Source organism: Apaloderma vittatum, unplaced genomic scaffold (assembly GCF_000703405.1).
Source record: "Apaloderma vittatum isolate BGI_N311 unplaced genomic scaffold, ASM70340v1 scaffold15844, whole genome shotgun sequence".
Classification (NCBI taxonomy): domain Eukaryota; kingdom Metazoa; phylum Chordata; class Aves; order Trogoniformes; family Trogonidae; genus Apaloderma; species Apaloderma vittatum.
Window position 1 is genome coordinate 124,545 of NW_009712345.1, and position 17,956 is coordinate 142,500.

The window sequence follows — 17,956 nt, forward strand, 5'->3', positions numbered from 1 at the left end:
TGTCATAGATTAAAATAAATAAATAAAATAATAAGATTCTATCTTAACAACATGACAGCAAGCCAAATACAAACCATGCGATGGTTTCACTTGGCTCTATAATATGAATTAATAATTACACACTTTTCGATATGTTTAAACAACGGGACTGCTGATCGACTTTGGTCTGTACATATCTTGATTATTATGACTGCTACGGTGGATGATTTAACATTCTCTGACAGCAAAAAGCAAAAAAAATAAAAAATAAACACTGGCCTTTAAATTTCATCAGAGTAAGGCTAATGTCTTCTTAAAATATGAGCTTCAAATACCGTAACAGTTTTCAAATAAAAGTGCTTTTGACACTTGGTCTAAAAAAAAAAAAACAAACACAAAAACCCCAAACAAATAAAAAAAAACCAAAAACATTTATACCACTTCAGAAAGACTCAAGGCTGACTACATCCAATTATAAAATGCAAAATCTTTTCCTCAAGAGTTAACATATATATGTATTATATATATAAATTCATGGCTCTAGCATGGCCTCATCCTGTACACTTTGCCATTTACTGGCTTCCATTCTACCTTCCTTAGTCAAGCATTTATTACTTCATATCATGCCACTGTGACTAAGATCATATAGTATCATCCCACAGACTAAAGTTACCCCCTACAATTACATCATCCAGTACTAGTTTCTGCTCAGAAAGCAACAGAAAAGCACTTTAAATTATGAAGCCTTGTAAACACACTGATGATATCCTTCCAATTTAAGAATCCTAGAACACAGATTCATTAATAAAGCAAATAATTACTTCTGAATAGAGGTACAGTGGGTTTTCCAGAAAAACTAAAAAGTTGATGATGTGTGGAGGAGAAGGGAAGGGGACAATTGTTGCTTCCATCACTTTTTAAAAACATTTTCTTAATAAATATATCCTTTCAAATGACTGTGATTGTCAGTATATTACCGTATTACATAGGGCCTAACGACCTGCAACCTTGTTACGCTGCAGTACGGCACAATTATCAAAAGCACTATCAGAGTAATACTTGAAACAGTAAGGCCCTAACAGACTGCATTCTAACAAGGAGTAACTTTACTTGGATATCTCACTGTAACCACAATGAGTATTGCTCTCAAACACAGAACAGAATCTAGTTTAGAAAGGTTAACCTTAAATGCATGTCAGGCTGTACTTGTGGTGTCATTCACATTTGCTTCTGCTAAGAGAAACATAACTTGTCCATAGTAATGTCACTATTAACACTCTAAGATACTATTTACAGCTGCTTCTAAAATAGAGTCAGTTTCTACAACACCTTCACTGTGGTCTGGAATAAATTTTTCCAGGCAGTTCTCCTGTGAAGCAATAGGCGAAAAATTAGGAAATTCTAATTCGACCGAGCCACTACTCGCCGCCTCATTCTGTGGCTGTCTCCCAGCTTTTTTAAGTTCCAAGATGTTTTTAAACGTAGTTTCTAAACTCTTACTGAGCAGTAAGTCTTGCTGGGGTTCACCAGAGCCTTTCCTGCTATCGGGATGTAAAACCTCATTCTTTGGAGAGCTCCTCAGAGTTTTCTCTTGGAGGGAATTATTACATGTTACCTTTGAGAAAGACTGAACTGTGTTCCTTGATATTTTATTGTGTGTTCCATGACTGCTTCTTGACACAGTTTTTGACAAGTCTTCAGAATTCGAAGAATTCTCAGTGGACCTTGCAAGCTCTTTCCCAGCCAGCTTTTCTTCAGAAAGGGCCACATACTGGCTCTCCGAAGAACAATTAGCTTTTTCAAACTTTAAAGCTTTAGTGAGGCTCTCCGACTTTTTAGTAGAAGCAATTCCTTCGTGTGGTGTCAGAACGTTGTTAGGCACTAGAGGAAGTTTACTGTGATTTGCAGACTCTGCTGAGCTGGATTTTGGTCGGTCTCTGGCTTGAGTTTTGGTAGTCTGACTTCGAGAAGGTAATGTTTTGCTAGACTGGTGGTCACTTTTACTGGACTGTGCTTCTTCAGCTGTTTTATCAAATTGTTTGGCAGAACAGCAAAAATCATCCTGATAACCATCTGAAAATTAAATAGGAACATTTTATTTACATTACCTATACATCGAAATAATAAGACACTCTAACGTGGTTTCTGATATTAAAATTCCAAGAACAGCCACAGTGTACAGATTCATGATTTTAAGAGACGTGTGCATGCTTAAGTGTTCTGCTGCATCCAGTGCAGGACATTATCACCAAATTATCCAGCACACTACACACACGTGCACTGCAAAACTAAACCAAGGGCACTTCCCAGCACTATAAATATGCAAACGTGGTACACGGAAGACTATTACCTTCTTCGATAGATCCTCTCAATGTCTTTTAAAATACACAGAACATTTAAACAAATAGTAGCTGGTTATCTTGCACAAATGTGTTTCTAGTTGTTATCTTCAACAAGTCTGATTAAAAACGCTGCCATTTATGTGGCCATGACATTCCAAAAGCAACATATCATAAAATGAACCACAATATTCATGCTTCATATGGTAGCATTCTTTCTTACTGCCAGCAAACTCACAAAATTCTTTCGTACTAGAACTGAGACCACACAGGAGTCATGACTGTCATCAAAAGAAACTCTGAAATATTTCTCTGCCAACAAGCCTAATGGGCTTTTTCATCAAAAAAACCCTGCCTTCAACTTCACAGCGTCTGAAGACTGCTGAATTTGGTGGCTATTAAAATATCTATATTTCGACTACTGGAATCCCTAGCAACCAGGGCCTCGCTATGGCCTCAACTGCTTTTAAATATACTTAAATGCTTACTTTAATTCATACTTAAATGCTGCTTTTGTTAAGGTTCTGAAGTTAACCATTACTTACCAGGATCCACAAGTGCAAGACGCTTATCCCTGGTGAGAGATGCCCTTTCTTCCTGGTTAAACATCCTATCAATCATAACCATTTCTGCAGAGGGATTTATCCGCTGCAGGAAAGAAAACCAAAACCAGTCATCTCTGTAGTCATCCATATGTTGGTACCAAATCAAAACATTTGTAGCCACCTCTCGACTAGATCAGGCACACATGGGGACCGAGCGGGAATCGAACCTGCGATCTTGGCATCGTTAGCGCCACGCTCAACCGACTGAGCTAACCATAAAACAGACCAAGTGCTAAAAGAACATATTTTAGCCTCCAACCTCTATTCCTATCTGCAATTACTTGCAAATATTTGATGGGTGTCCCTGGCGACAGGGAGGGTGGATTAAAATGATCTCTGAAGTCCCTTCCAGCCTAGGCCATTCTATGATTCTATGAAGTTAGCACCACTTTTAGTGGGACTCCTAGATTCCAAAGCCATATTAATCGTAACACTTATATTACGTATTTCTGTCTCTAAAGCAGTGTGATTTTTAGGTCATCTTAATGTCGTATTATACTCAAATTCAAAACTTTTCCAGGCTTGGAAACTGCCATGTCTGAAGCCACAATGACATTCCCTGATTGTTGCGTAACACTCTTAAAGTAACTTTGTAAGTTTTCACCTCATGCCTGGGATTGTGAAGGCACTTAAATGAGAAGTATTTCCAATGATAATTTAAGGCTCCACCTAGCATCTAAGGAGAAGTAATAATTTCCTGAATTGTAACCTGAGCTGGCTCCAATTATAATATAGTTGGAGGCCTCTGAATAGAGACTTTCAGCACACCCACAGTAATACACCGAAATCACCTGTCTGACTACCACAGCCTGCCCAGCGCAAGAGCAAAGCGCAAGCACCAAGCACAAGTGCCTTCAACGTCTATGGAACATAATATATTAACAGAGTCGTTACTTAGGCAGTATGTGAAACACAAACTCGACCCATTTCACTGATTTTAAGATGTGTGCATACACTTAAAAATGCACACTGGCCACTGACACTGCTGGTGCAATACTAAGCACATGGGCTACATATATGTAACTGTAAAACCTTCATGTATATATTAATCACCCTCATAAGGTGGTAAGTAGTATCAACAAAATGAATTCTACTGTTAGTTCTCACCCTCCTGTAAATATATTTTTTTTAGCAAACTGAACCACGTCCTAGAAACATAAAATGCATCTGGGTTATACATCTTACCATTGCATCTTCTATAAGCAAACATCTGTATTTGTTCAGCATAGCCTGTGTCCTCTTCAGAAGCTGTGCAGCTACAGATTCAAACTCGCTGTCCACTAGAAAGACAAGAGTATACTTTCAAATACTGTCCTTGATTAACTTGCACAAAATTTAAACTATTTCCTTTCTTATTGCTCTAACTTACATAAAGAATTCTCTCAATATATTGGTTACAAAGTTACTGTCAATTTTCAAAAAGCAAATTACCTTTCCTTAAGTCCTCCTCTGTTGGCAGTGATCCCTGGCATACATGGTATGAAAGGAGTCTCTGAACTGCATCATTTAATGATCTAAACCGACTTTTATCTGGTGTCACAGCATGCACTTGATCCTTCTGTAATTGCTGTAGAATACTACAAAGAAAATGAATGATATATAATTAACACATACTCTAACAGAAGTTTACACATTGACAAAAACAAAGAAATGAAGGTAAGAGGAAAAATCTGCACCAAAATTACAGAAGAATGACTTACAAAGCTCCTTTAGTTAACTGTTTAGCAGCTGGCCTTTTCTGTCCGACTAAATGACCATCCACCTAAGTTAAAAAAAGAAGAAAAATTATAATATATCCACTTCTTTGCAAAGCCTAAGCTTCAGTATTTATTTCTGCCAATCAACTGTATCCCCAATAGTAAGTGTAACCACCACAGAAACACTTTCAACAATCTCCTATTTTCACAGGATGCTCTATCAATGAAACACGGAAGTCGCTTCTCTTACACAAATGAAAGGTCTGAAATGCTGTTTGTAGGCAAACGTACTGCATATACATTCTTCACTAGGAAAAAGATTGGTGATCAAATTTAGCAGGTGCAAAGAAGGTATAACTAAAAACTTTTCCCAAGAAATGTGCAGTCAAGAACTGTCTCTGCATTTCTCAGCTGATGTCATCTTGCCTGATTTTGATGAATTAAAGCATCTGCCAGGAAAGCACCTGAAGGCTTTGTACTTAAAATTCTGAAAAGCCACAGTGGATGGGTAGGTGGTGAAAGTGGTTCTAGGAATTCTGTTTCAGTGTCGAACCTACAGATATATCTATCAGGAAAACCTACATCACCTCCTTTCCTTAAGGCAAGCTTTTTCAAGGAACACTGTCCTAAGTGTAAGGCTCTCTGAGGTGATAAAGGCTCATGTTCCTAGAGCATGAGTGGCATTACTGCAATCCAAGTATTCTCCTAAAGAAGCCATCCTGCATCAAAGAGTCTTTGTTTAAGACAAAGCTGCTGGGTTTTTTTGAGTGAACTAGTCTTACCCATGGAATTGCTCCCAGAGCAGAAGTCATTTATGATTTAGAAAAACATTGCATGAAAGCTCTTCTGAACTACAGCACGGTTTGAAAGAACGAAAAACCCACATGGTACCGAGCATCTTTCTTAGCAACATAGGAGCAGCATAACATAGACACACTGTAACGGTACTTACTGGCCAAAAAGCCTCCACCTTCAGACCATAAAAAGTATTCACCACCACAGAAAAATAAACATCTGACCAACAATTACAAAACCAGGCTGGACTCATAACTGAGCACCACTGAATTATCTTCTGCTCTACCTGCACATCAGTAAGACAGGGAAAGACAATCCTGTCATACTACACTGACACATACATTTACAGCAAGAAATGAAAATTCCAGAACGGATCCTCACTTGCTCTTCTCCGTGATGTCGTGGTTTAATTCCATCCACAACAAAGCCCACACTTTCAGGCGTACACCAAATCCTTGCTTCCTACCCTCAGCTACTCAGTCCATGAATGTAACAATCGTCTCCTCCCTCCAGAAGCTCTCGTATTCCCTCTCCAAAAAGCTGGCCTCCCCTTCCAGCCCAAACTCTGTATGTAGCGTTAAATTTTTGTACATAGATGCCACACATAGGAGAACGTTTGGCAATAAAAAAAACACCACCAAAAAAAACCGAGGGAAGACAACGCAGAGGAGAGTAAAACAAAGACCAGATGGGATTTTTCTGCTACTTCTCACAAGCCATCCCCTCCCAATTAGCTAGAGAACAGCTTGATTTCTAAGAACTAATGGTAAGAGTAGGCCTAACTTATGTCCAACTCAATGAAGAATTGCTACGTCATATGAAATTATCTTCAGGAGACAGAACAGTCAGACTCCCCTTACTGAATTAAATCTCAAAGCATTGTTCAGAGTTATCAATCTGCAAAACACTCAACGTTTATCATGTCAAGGTGGTATTTCACTAGCTTGACTGACTTCACATACTCTGACAAAACATGCAAGGACTCTGAGATTATCAATATGGAGCCGAAACTTGCCGAACATCACTAAAATTTTAAGGGAAACAGAAACATAAATAGAAGTTTTCTCTACCTGTATATTCTGTTGAACTGATGATGATCCTACAACCTTTTCTTGTGGTTGTGCTGTTCCTAGAGATTGCTGTATGATTTTTCCTCCAGAGTCCTGACCTATAAAAGAAGTGTTAAAACGACTCTGTCATCCTAAAGAAGGACAGAATAATTTCATGTACCTATCCTGATCATTTTACTTGTTTCTTTTTTAGTTTTTAGGAGAAAGATACATGTCTAATAGCTTAGAAGCATTAGTGCAACTACCCTGTCAAGAAATTGGTTCATAAAAATGAAACAGACTGATATTTTGTGCTGCAAATTACAAAAATCCTCAGATATAAATCATCTCCTACCACAGTACTGGAATGTAAGAAATTCAAGTACCAGCCTGAAAACCTTAACAGCACATTTTAGCAAGCTTTTCAACACTAACCCTCCCTCAAGCGCATAAACCCAATTTCTAACCCCCTCCTTAAGGTGTTTAGACAGCAGGCATCACAATTTCTTTTGAGCTAGATTTTCTAGATGGGCAGGCTTCTTCTAATTGCCTTGCTCAGGAATTCAAACAGCACCTTATCAGCCATGCTACATTACAAACAACACAAACTGTGATTTATTTTAAAACAAAAAAAAACTATAATGTGCTGATTGTAGAAAACTGTCTGGACAGCTTACACGTAACAGCACACAAAGGGGGAAAAAAAAATCAGGTAGATTATAGGACCTTACTCAAAGGGATTACTTTTGTACAAAGAGAACAGGAAAGTTACTGAATTTTTATGTTTGCTTTGAATATATTGAGTGTTCTTCTAGTAGCATGGTGCTGCTTGAAAAGCCCATTATTTTGCCATGAATAATGCATTAACTATTCTAACTGAAAGTGACACATTCAAAAACATACGGAGTGTAATCGCTATTTTTCTTTCCTCTGTATCTGAAGCAGCCATTACAAGAGAGGGTCTAGAAATTTCATAGAATTTTTAGCAGATGTTGGTACTTTGAAAATTAGTTATTTTTATTTTCCTAAGCCGAAAAAAAACTATAAAAAATGAAAGTAGGTACAATTTTGGATTTTACAGAGGAGGAAAAAATTGCTTTTTGTGGATATTCAAATTTTTGTCCATGAAGTGGCATGGTCGAGAAAAATAAAACCACACATTGGATATTGAAAAATTTAGTTTGTGTTCTTCTAAAAAATAGAATTCTGATAACCTTTTAGGTCCTATTGTAAAGAGCCATCAATGTAAGTCTGACACACTGAAGAAACAGTTTCAGTTGCTGGAGAAAATTAAGAAAATTATTTTAAAAAGACCTTAGTTGACCTGATAGTGTGTTGCTCAGAAGACTTGTTAGCTGAGGTTGTCTCAAATTATCCTGTGTCTTCAATGCAGAAACTGGTGATGTCTGATTCATAGCTTTTTTCTGTGTTACATACATTAAAAAAAAAACACAAAAAAATCCCACAGTCAAATATTAACTGAAAGCTTTAACAAGCAGAGGAAAAAAGAAAAAAGCAACTAAAATTCAGCTCTATACATCCCTTTTCAAACTCAAACTCTTAAGTGGTGAAGTTTCAGACATCTCAATCCTCTCAGTTCAAGAATTTTAGAAAGTAAATCAAAGAGGAACAGAAATTACACTAACAGTACAAATATATACCAGTTACATTCCAGAAGACTCATGATTTACCACTACAATGGCCCTCAGAAATCTCAGCTTTTCAGAGTTTTAAAACTGCAAGATGACTAAATGAGCTGTCTCTACAACAAAAAACCTCACCATGGAACAAACTGACAAGTGATTTAGTGACTAAATAATATACAACTTAGGATACAGTGCACTGTTCAAAATACAAGTACAAACAAACTAAAATGATTCTGATAAACAGTATAATTTGTTCTCTGTAGTTTCCATTTTCAGCTCTGAAATCTCAGCACAGAAATAAAATGACTTCTTATGTCAGTAAGAAATACGCTTTTGTAACTGCTGAAAATCACTGAACTGCTGAAAATCACGTGTACTACTACAAAACAGGAAGAGAACATGAAGAAGAAAGACAGGCGCATCTCACATTACTCATTTGCAAACAAACCGTTACAACCTGTGCTCGCAAGACTGAATGGTTCTACACCATATTCGTCCTTATTTTCTAAATACACATTATTTTCTAAGGCACATTATTTCATTGCCCATTTTGGTACTGAGTAAAAAAAAAGAAATCCACTAGACCTTTAGGAAAAGAGAAAGATCTAAGATAGTTAGTGCAAATGTATTCTAAGATAGTTATTATATATGTATTATATAATGAACAAGGAAAAAATAACAGAAGTTAAAAAAAGGGCAGAAGCAGAATAATAGCTTGTTGCTAATCATGTGACAAGTCACTGGCAGTCTGAAAGCTCATTTATGGAAAAAGACAAACTTGAGCTGAGTACATACTGCAGCTGTATCAGCTGAACAAAGTAGTACAGTTCTCCCATTAAAAGCAAATTCCGAATTATTTTATTAATTATTACTAGGTGAGTCTCTTTGAGAACTTTTTTTTATATGTTGTGCTTTTACAAACTCCCTTAGAAGTTATTTCCTATTAAGGATTCTAAGAAATGCCTCTTGCCTTGCCTTTGCTTCAAATCTGAAAGATTCTAACTGCTCCAGGCACACAGAACTACAGTGGGGAAAATGCATGGTAAATAACAGTGAGGAACCAAAAAAACCTTTTAATCTCTTAATACGACTACGTCAAACCCTGAAAACACATGCAAAGTTTTTAGTGAGGTCAAAAGACTTCTAAGTGCTAAGAGTACACCCAAGCTTTTACACCTAGTTCTACAGTAAGATTTTCAGGAGAGCTTACAGTTGTATAATCATACGATGTCCATTCTTATAAACATGCACAGAAATATCAGTACTAAGCAGTTCTGAAACTATTACTATAAACCAAATCTTCTGAAAGTGACAGTCTCATTCACCCAGCGATAAGACTTTAGAAAATAGCGAGTGAAGAAACGTCTCTGGGTTACAGTAATTTTCAGCAGTTCCACAATATTTGTTACAACATAAACTAGCAAAATTAACGTTCTTTGTATTAACATCAACTTTAATAGTTTGTTCACTAGAGTTTAGCACAGCTTAGAAGCATTTCCTTGGCTACATTCTCAAGCAGCTTTCCTACCTGACCAAAGGCAAACTGCTGTTGCGTTACTCCAATTGAAGTGTGACTAAAGGTGCTGACAGATTTGGAAGAGGATGCGGGAAGACGATGCTGGGACGCACTGATGGGAACTTGAGTTCTGTTCTGTGTGAGCTGATCTCCCGTAAAGCTTCCACCTGACGCGACAGACTGAACTGATGGTCCCAAGCTCGGATGTACCGAACCAGAAGAACTTGCAACAGCAAATCGATTAGAAGCTGACATACTGGCGGCTGTAGACTGCCCAGGTGACATCGTAGTAAAACTCGATCTGCCTTGAGAAACATTAGCTTGATTCGGTGACAAATGCAACACTGTCGGTGACGCCTGCTGCAGCGGCACCTGTCCACCAACGATCTGTGAAGCTCCATGATTTACTATAACTTGGTTTCCAGAAGCTGTGAACGTCTGGCTGGAAACAAGCTGAACAGCTGTGTTCTGATTATTCAGCATCTGTCCAGAATAGGACTGGTTGGCTCTTAGCATGTTTGTAGAGTTCCTATTGAGCATTACATGCTCGGCAGACACTTGGCCGGGAACCAGCTGGGAAGGCTGAGTCTGAAGAAGCTGTCCATTTATGGCCTGGACATGATGAACTGAATTAGAATTAACAGCTAAACTTGTAGGTATGAGAAACTGGTTCTGAGGTGCATGAGGCTGTCCCATAGGAGAATGGATAACAATACTACCTCCAGCGTTGCTAACGGCCTGAGGGGTAACCGATTTTCTTGTATTTTGTTGATTAACAATATTCACAGACATATGAGGACCCACTACCGAACTCTGAGGCGAGTTTGCAGAAGCAAACGGAATCCCTTGCTGTACGTGATGCTGCTGTATTCCCAAGTTATTCATGTTGTAAGCAGTCTGCTGACCCATCTGGACAGGCTTTGGTTGGATATTAATGGGAACTTTGTTAGAGTTTGGTGCCAAACCCCTCTGAATGATGATATTATGGACAGGCAACGATGTCTGAAAATTTGTGCTGTTAAATGGAACGGTTACGGGTTGTGCTACTGGACTTGAATTTGAGTTACCAAATAGTGAGTTACCATTTGGAGTTTGTCTATGAACCAAGAGGCTACTACTCATGTTTGCAGGTGTTTGTTGACCATTGCCTTTCAGAATTATCTGAGATCCATCAAGGTTATTAATGGTCATCATGGAAGGTTGATTACTAAATGAACCAATTAGCTGGATCTGCCCGGAACCACTGATCTGGCTGCTATTAGACAAATGCTGGCTGGGAACACTAATTCCGACATGTTGCATAAAGCCATGTTGCACACCGACCGTATTGCTTGCAAAAGATGCTCCAACAGGTTGCTGTACCACTTGAGTAACTCCTATAGGTTGCAACGTCTGACCTGAGTAATTAGAAACATTAGAAGCCTGAGTAAAGGATGCTGATGAAGAAGGATGAAGCTGAGCTTGTGCAAACTGTTGGCTAGAACCTACACTGGCATCCAAATATGCCTCTTCTGCCAAAGTCTGTTCAGTAATATTGGCCTCCTGCAAGGACTTCTGAAGAATATCAAAAGGCTGATCCTCAGTAAGATCAGGTAAGGGAGAAGACACAAGTTCATCTTCAAGAAACTGAAGGCTACTGGACAGCTGCAGTCCATCACTAGGCCCCTCTCCAAGCTGGCCACTTACACCTTTTACAGACGACTTAGGATCAGTGTTCTGAAACGAAAAAGAAGAAATAAGTAAGCTTCAGAAACTTCAAGCTCCGCCTCATTTGCCAATAAAGCTTTTGTTCGTGCAAGCAAACTTCCTTTACAAAACCATAATCTTCGCACAGTATGTACGTACGTAAGGTGACGTTGATCCCATAGGGTGGGCCAGCAGAAACACGTGCATCGCTCCCATCCCACTCACACCCTCAGCCCAAACTGCTGCAGACACTACTCTTCTCTCCCTTCTCCAATCTCCCAATTCCCCAGCACTCAGCTCTGCAGCTGCACCATTTCAAGAGGATATGACACACTCCTGAAGTACCATTTTCCCTTCCTCAAGCTGAGCACTCTATGGACAAAAGAATACGAGAAAGGAGGAGTGAAAAGACCTCCACTGTAACTCAACTTGAAGCAGGGAAAAGGCAGTAGAAAGCTGCTCTTTCACTGATTTCCTCTATCAAATAAGATCTGTTTCCAAAATCTACACAATGCAAACCTATGGACTGTTTCGTAAGGAATTATGTAAATTCTTTGTTTAGAAAAATTTCAGGAACAAAGCAGTAAGAAAACCAATGCTTTGTGGTTTATGCTAGTAAGATTATTACGGAGAACTACACACACTGAAACTACAGAAAATTTTTAAAAATCCTTCAAATAATAAAAAGTCCTTCAAATCTACATCAATGAATACTGTGATAAGGAAATTCAAATCCTACTTTACTCTGGCTGTCAGTAAGATTTGCCCAAAACAAAATCCTGTACAGAAATTGCAGACAACTTAGGTATCAGGTTTGTACAGTTAAGACAGAGCAGACCTTTCTAAATGGCAGTATCATAATCTTAACTATTCAAAATCAACATCTGGCTTCTTTTTAGGTCAGGATAAATGCAAAATGTGGGTGTGAAATTATGAGTGACATTCATATTCTGAGCTCTCACTCCTTGGAGGTCACAGACACTTGCCTTCACCTCATATAAATGGTGTGAAGATGCCGCAAGCCATAATTATCACATATAGTAACTAACCCATTCTAACTTCAGTTCCCCAAGCGTATTTCCTCAGAATTTTACCCCAAGCTGTTTCTGAATCAGCATGTGCCTTTTATGAAACTTCAGTCAGATTTTAAAATAGAAGAATTTTCTTAAAAATCAATAAACTATTTTCAAAACACAATTATAAAATAACAGTAAGCTTTTTTACATTTGTTTTAACAGTAGGAATTAAGCTAGTACTTAAATGTTTCAATGTTTGCACCACATGAACACCTAAAATTACAAATCAGTTTCTCAACTGTACCTAACTACCAGCAGGCAGAGCAAAAAGGAGTCACTAACTAGGACATCATTAGGACTCGTAACTGTCAAGTTCTTGTGGAGAATTCCCTATTGCACCTGCAATTTGTCTCCAGTGACAATGACTGATCTGAAATCTTTCACAACTGTGTAAGTTAAAAGGGCTTCGGTTAATGCTATTCCAGTTTGTACTAACAATACAACAAATAGCAATAGTAATGATAAATAATATTACGTGCAATCAAGATCGGTAGCTTGAAAGTCTCCCACTAGAACAAAGTTTCATTCCCTGCTCCCAGGACTGTTTAACACCAAAAAACAATTTTATGTGCACAATCCGGAACCACGGACCTTCCAAGTTAACATCCAAATCATTGCTGCCCAGATTCAGAACAATCATGCAGAACACCATGCTAATTTCAAGAAGAAACCAGTTCCTCTGCAACTTTACAAATCTGCTTAGCTACAGAAGTCTTATTCTCACCAGCTCCTTGAATATTCTGCTCTCTTAAGCTGTTCTACTATGCTGTACCAAGAAGGTGGAAGAAGTTACCAAGTACATCTCAAGTAATAGTACAATGGTTAAGGAACCCTCTCATGAGGGTTTATGACATAGATTGACAATCACTGAAGGAAAACAAGCTGGAATCAGTAGAGGGGGCAGGCAATCATTCAGCTCGAAGAGGGGAGGAGTTAAGAGTGAACATTTTTTTTCTCATCCTTCAGTCAGATTGTTTGTGTTAGGTGTTGGCTGAACATGCTTACCAGCGGAGGCACTGAACCCTTGACACCGAATTTGTAAACTCTGCCACTGAGACGGGCATCAAGACAGTCAATCCTACTCCATGGTAGCAATTCTGAACACATACAAAGATAGAACTCTCAGCATCTGCAAAAACTTTCAGAATCTCCCAATCCCTATCAAAATTACTCAAAAACCTCACTTTCTGAAAATACATCAGAATACACCCCTGACTCCTGCTCACCTACTCATGCTTAGCGGAAGAATCTCTACAAAGAGCAACTAGGAAGTCCAGGCTATGACAATGTATGCCATGTCACCCTTTTTCTGCCATAACCTCCTTTTTTTAAGATGAGTCCTCAAAACCCACCTCTGCCATGCTGCATACAGAAAGCACCAAGTTGAAACCACTGTTCCCAATTAGCTGAAAATTGGACAGATCCTATTACCCCATTCCCCCACCATTATCTCAATCAGCACATCTGGATAAAGAACTCACTCAACGTTTTTTCTAAAATGTTTAGTAATGACACCAAAAGGGAAAGGACAGGGCAAACACTTCACATCACCCTACTGTGGTTATAGAAAAGTCACTAGTTCTTCGAGGTCCCTACAGACCTACAAGTACATCCACATATCTGCTAGGAATAGGAGACAGACAGAGTCAGGGTAACAGTACAACAGAAATCAAATTACCAAGGAAATGTTACTCTATTTATTAAAATAACTGAACCATGGGGTGAAGAATTAATTTTTAAAAGAACAAAATCCACACACCAATGAAATCAAAGAAATGTGAGTCAGAAGGGATCTCCAAAGTCATCTATTCCAACCTTCTACTTAAAGCAGGACTATTGCCAGCACTAAAGCTGATCAGCCTTGGCATTACCTCCAAGGATGGGGATTCCACAACCTCACTGGATAAAACCTGATTCAGGGCTACAATACACTCCTGGCAAAAAAAAGAATACTGAAGACTACTTGCATGATCACATGAATTTAAAGTGACTTCCTTACACTGAAGTTACAGGAGGGAAACATCCCAAGCCAGCTATTCAGTCTAAAGAACAAAAGCCTCATTCATTAATTTAAAAAAATTGCTCGCTCAGATTCTACTCAGAATTAAGAAACAAAAGCATCCTAATAAACACAGGAAATGTATACATTTGAGCAATACTACATCTACAATCGCTAAAATTAAAGTCCAGTTTACTGGAGAGAGTTACACCGAGCACTACTCAGCAAGCTCCTTTACCTATTTACAAAACACATCCCAGCAACGCACTATGTTTTGAGTAATTTCCCGATAAAAACCCAAGGAAATACTTAAAATATTAACAACATGAGGTAGTTTTATGTTAGCATTCAGAACTTTCAAATTAAAGGTCAAAATCCACATCTACTTCATTCGGTTTAATAAAAGTCAAGAAAAGCCGTAACAGAAGCATGCAATCTCAATATAAATGTAATTTATCTCCTCACCACTTACATTGGAGTTGGCGAAAATTGAATTTGAGTTGGCTACAGAATATTCTGCATTGGTCAAGTCTTCATTGCTCTGGTAAAAGACAAAAATTACGTTCAGAAGTAATACACTCAATGAAGCTTATGTATGTCTAATACACAAGAATGCTACTTACAGATTTACTACTAGGTCCGTGTAGAAAGTAATTCAGCGCCTGTGGGTCCCTTAAGGGGAAAAAAAAAAAGTTACCACTTTTAGTAAGCTCGTTCTACTAAATATGCTAATTTAACTAAGCCAGATACTGCATTCATAGTAATCAGGTTCATAGTAAAATCACATTTCTTTCACTGACTCCAATGCAGAGCTGAAAGTTTATACCATCTCAGGATCTGTGTTTCTGTATGATCATCATTATCAATGTGGATCGTATTTGCTGTCATCGTACCAAGACATTTGAAACAATAAACTGTTCATCACAAAATTTCAGTTGCATTCTACTTTACTTCCCTTTATGAGGGCATTACTCATACTCTCTTCAGACACTCGGTATTTTATGACAAGTCCCATCTCTTCTACAGAGATGAATTACAATGTCTGTTTAGCCACTGTCCAAGTCAACAGAGTATTTACAAACCTGAACCTGTAACAAGTTTTCTGCCACCTCTAAGGTAAGTCAACAAAAATTTAAGCTTGCCAGAGTAACAGTTCCTTCACTTGGAGAAAAAATGGCACCTTTTCCAACTGAAATCAACGACAGCAAAAGCTTACTAAATATTATGAAATGCTGCTTCAGTGTAATTCATTAATTGAGCACTATCACTAAATAAAACTCAGATTAAAAATGTGGTTTGATAGAATAAGCGTTGGAAATTTAAACAAATCAAAAATACGTTAATGTAACTACACACACAGACCAAGTAAAAAATATTAAAAGGTTATGTTACATGTGATTATTTTAATGAAACAGTTATACAGCACTTCCCAACATGTCCATTAGCATGAGAAGAAGAAAAATGACATGGAGTTTTTTGATTTTAAAACATCTTTATTGATTAACAAGTAATAATAAAAAATTTTTGAGAAGCAGGAGATTCTCATGTAAAAAAAAATACTAATTCAAAATAACTCTACTCCCCTCTTGATCATCCTAGAAAACAAAGAATGAACAAGTTAAAAGATCTTTCAGCTTTACAACTGCTCTCCTAAAAAACACACCCCTATTCCTCTCCTTTTTTCATTTAAAAAACAAACTAAATTCAAGTGTTTACGAAAGAAGTGTTAAACAGACCGTACTTGGGGCAGGGACTTTATGGTACAGTTATTCCTACAACGCAGAAGTGGTTACATCTATCTTCAAATGAAAATGTCATTTTCACTGGATTTCAAGAATTAAGGAGAACAGAACTCAATCTCATATAGGGCTCTACCACGCTTATGAATTTTGTTGATAAAATAACCAGGCCACTTAGTACTAATTATACTCACTTCATCACTTACATATTGTCTTAAGTAAGGAAGGCATTTTAGAAGGCACTTACCGAAATCAAAGATCAGATAGAAAAAAAAGTGTTGTTCTTCATTCTTGTAAATGTTTAAGACAGTAATTGCTGCCAGCAGCAGGGAAGAACACGGTAATTTTTCACACAAACACTCATCTGTACAGAGGGCACTCGATTTTCTGGACCACCTGTGAACCTGTACCAGGATCCCTGGGATTCATGCTCATGACGGAGCACTTAATTCTCTCATGCAGTCAATTATCATCTTCCAAGCAGGATGTGTTTTCATAAGGCTACAGTCAGTAACCTCGCACAGCCGACTTCACCAGCTCTAACTGGGGGCCATCACTGACAACGCTTTTGCTACAGCAACCACAGAGCAACCCCCCCAGGTCACAGCAGTCACTATGGTGACAGTCTGGTTTTTTCTGAAGTTAATGCTCTCACTGAAAGCTCTGAGGGAAGGAGAAAGGCAAAAGGCCTATTTATTTACTACATTTAAGACAGTAAAAAAATTCTTGTATAAAGCGGAGGCAATCTCTAGAAACTGCTACAAGACTGATGACATTCTAAATTCTGGCTGAGTTCGAACGAAGTGTCATGTCTGAGTCACTTGTCATATACAATCCAGGAAAACTTTACTTATGCTTCTGCTATCCTAATTATTTTTTGAGATTCTCACAGGAAATTGTAAACCTTCAAATAATCTGCTATAGAAATAATGCAAAAATTCCCCAAACCAACAAAACAACAACAACAAAACCAGATCATTTTATTAAAATCAAGCATCTTTGAGCAAAATGCTGATAAATTCCTGATTGTTGTGAATACTTAGAAGTACAGGGTAACAATTCTATTTTTCTAACACTTTTACACAAATGCATGTTAGTAGTAGAAATTGCATATTTACAATTAAGAAAATATTAATTGTACACTTCCCTTTAAAATAGGAGCATAGTGTTAACGAAGTATCTAGTTCCACTACTCAAAAATTGAGATCCTTGGGATTTTTAACCCAATGTTCTTTGTTTTGTAACAACATCCCTAGTAACGTGCTTCAACCTCAACTTGATATTGCCACTGGCTGAGAGGAGAATCCAACGTGCACGCACACTCATTCTTTAGCCTCTCTTGAGAAGGTCAGCAAGTGGACTGTCAGCAAGCGTACACTGGGACTGAAGGCTTTGTGATACACATTGATACCAATCGATTTAAATTGCAAGTCATTCAGCCTTGAGACAATACTGCGACAGAATCACCTTCTAGAAGATCTTTTGGAAAAATTAGATTTTTCCAACTTTTGTAAAAAAATTGCTTAAGGAAAACTTACCCAATAAGATCAAGGAGACAGGATTCATCATCGTCATCATCCATGACAACTAGAACAAAAAGGGAGAAGATGAATATTTGCTATGTATTGTTTTCAACAATAAAACCAATTTATACTATTTCAACGATATTTCTTCAACAATTTATGAAGCTGACAATGTCTACTATCGGCATAGTTCTTAAATAAACCTGCACCTTCTCCAGAGGTCCACTAGTTTATCTCTAAATCAAATTCCCTTCACATGTAATGATCAATAAAATCCCATGCAATGTTTTACCACTTAGGTTTGATT

At 37.9% G+C, this 17,956-nt stretch overlaps 1 protein-coding gene across 1 annotated transcript; it reads right to left on the bottom strand.

Annotated features, from left to right (window-relative positions):
- Positions 1-1,249: 1,249 nt before the first annotated feature.
- Positions 1,250-17,708, bottom strand: GLTSCR1L (GLTSCR1-like). The gene is made up of 11 exons (XM_009867960.1): positions 17,665-17,708; positions 15,011-15,059; positions 14,860-14,928; positions 9,639-11,342; positions 7,789-7,888; positions 6,486-6,583; positions 4,624-4,685; positions 4,355-4,500; positions 4,109-4,203; positions 2,864-2,966; positions 1,250-2,052 (listed from the first exon to the last, which is right to left on the bottom strand). The coding sequence occupies exons 1-11, from the start codon at positions 17,706-17,708 to the stop codon at positions 1,250-1,252; spliced, it is 3,273 nt and encodes a 1,090-aa protein (XP_009866262.1).
- Positions 17,709-17,956: the final 248 nt, after the last annotated feature.

Excerpts from the sequence above, each read along its gene's own strand:
- GLTSCR1L (XM_009867960.1), bottom strand. The coding sequence starts at position 17,708 with ATGGATGATGACGATGATGAATCCTGTCTCCTTGATCTTATTGG. Across the intron at positions 14,929-15,010 it reads ACGGACCTAGTAGTAAATCT|AGCAATGAAGACTTGACCAA; the intron begins GTAAGTAGCATT and ends GTCTTTTACCAG. Across the intron at positions 6,584-7,788 it reads TCTGAGCAACACACTATCAG|GTCAGGACTCTGGAGGAAAA; the intron begins GTCAACTAAGGT and ends CTTCTTTTATAG.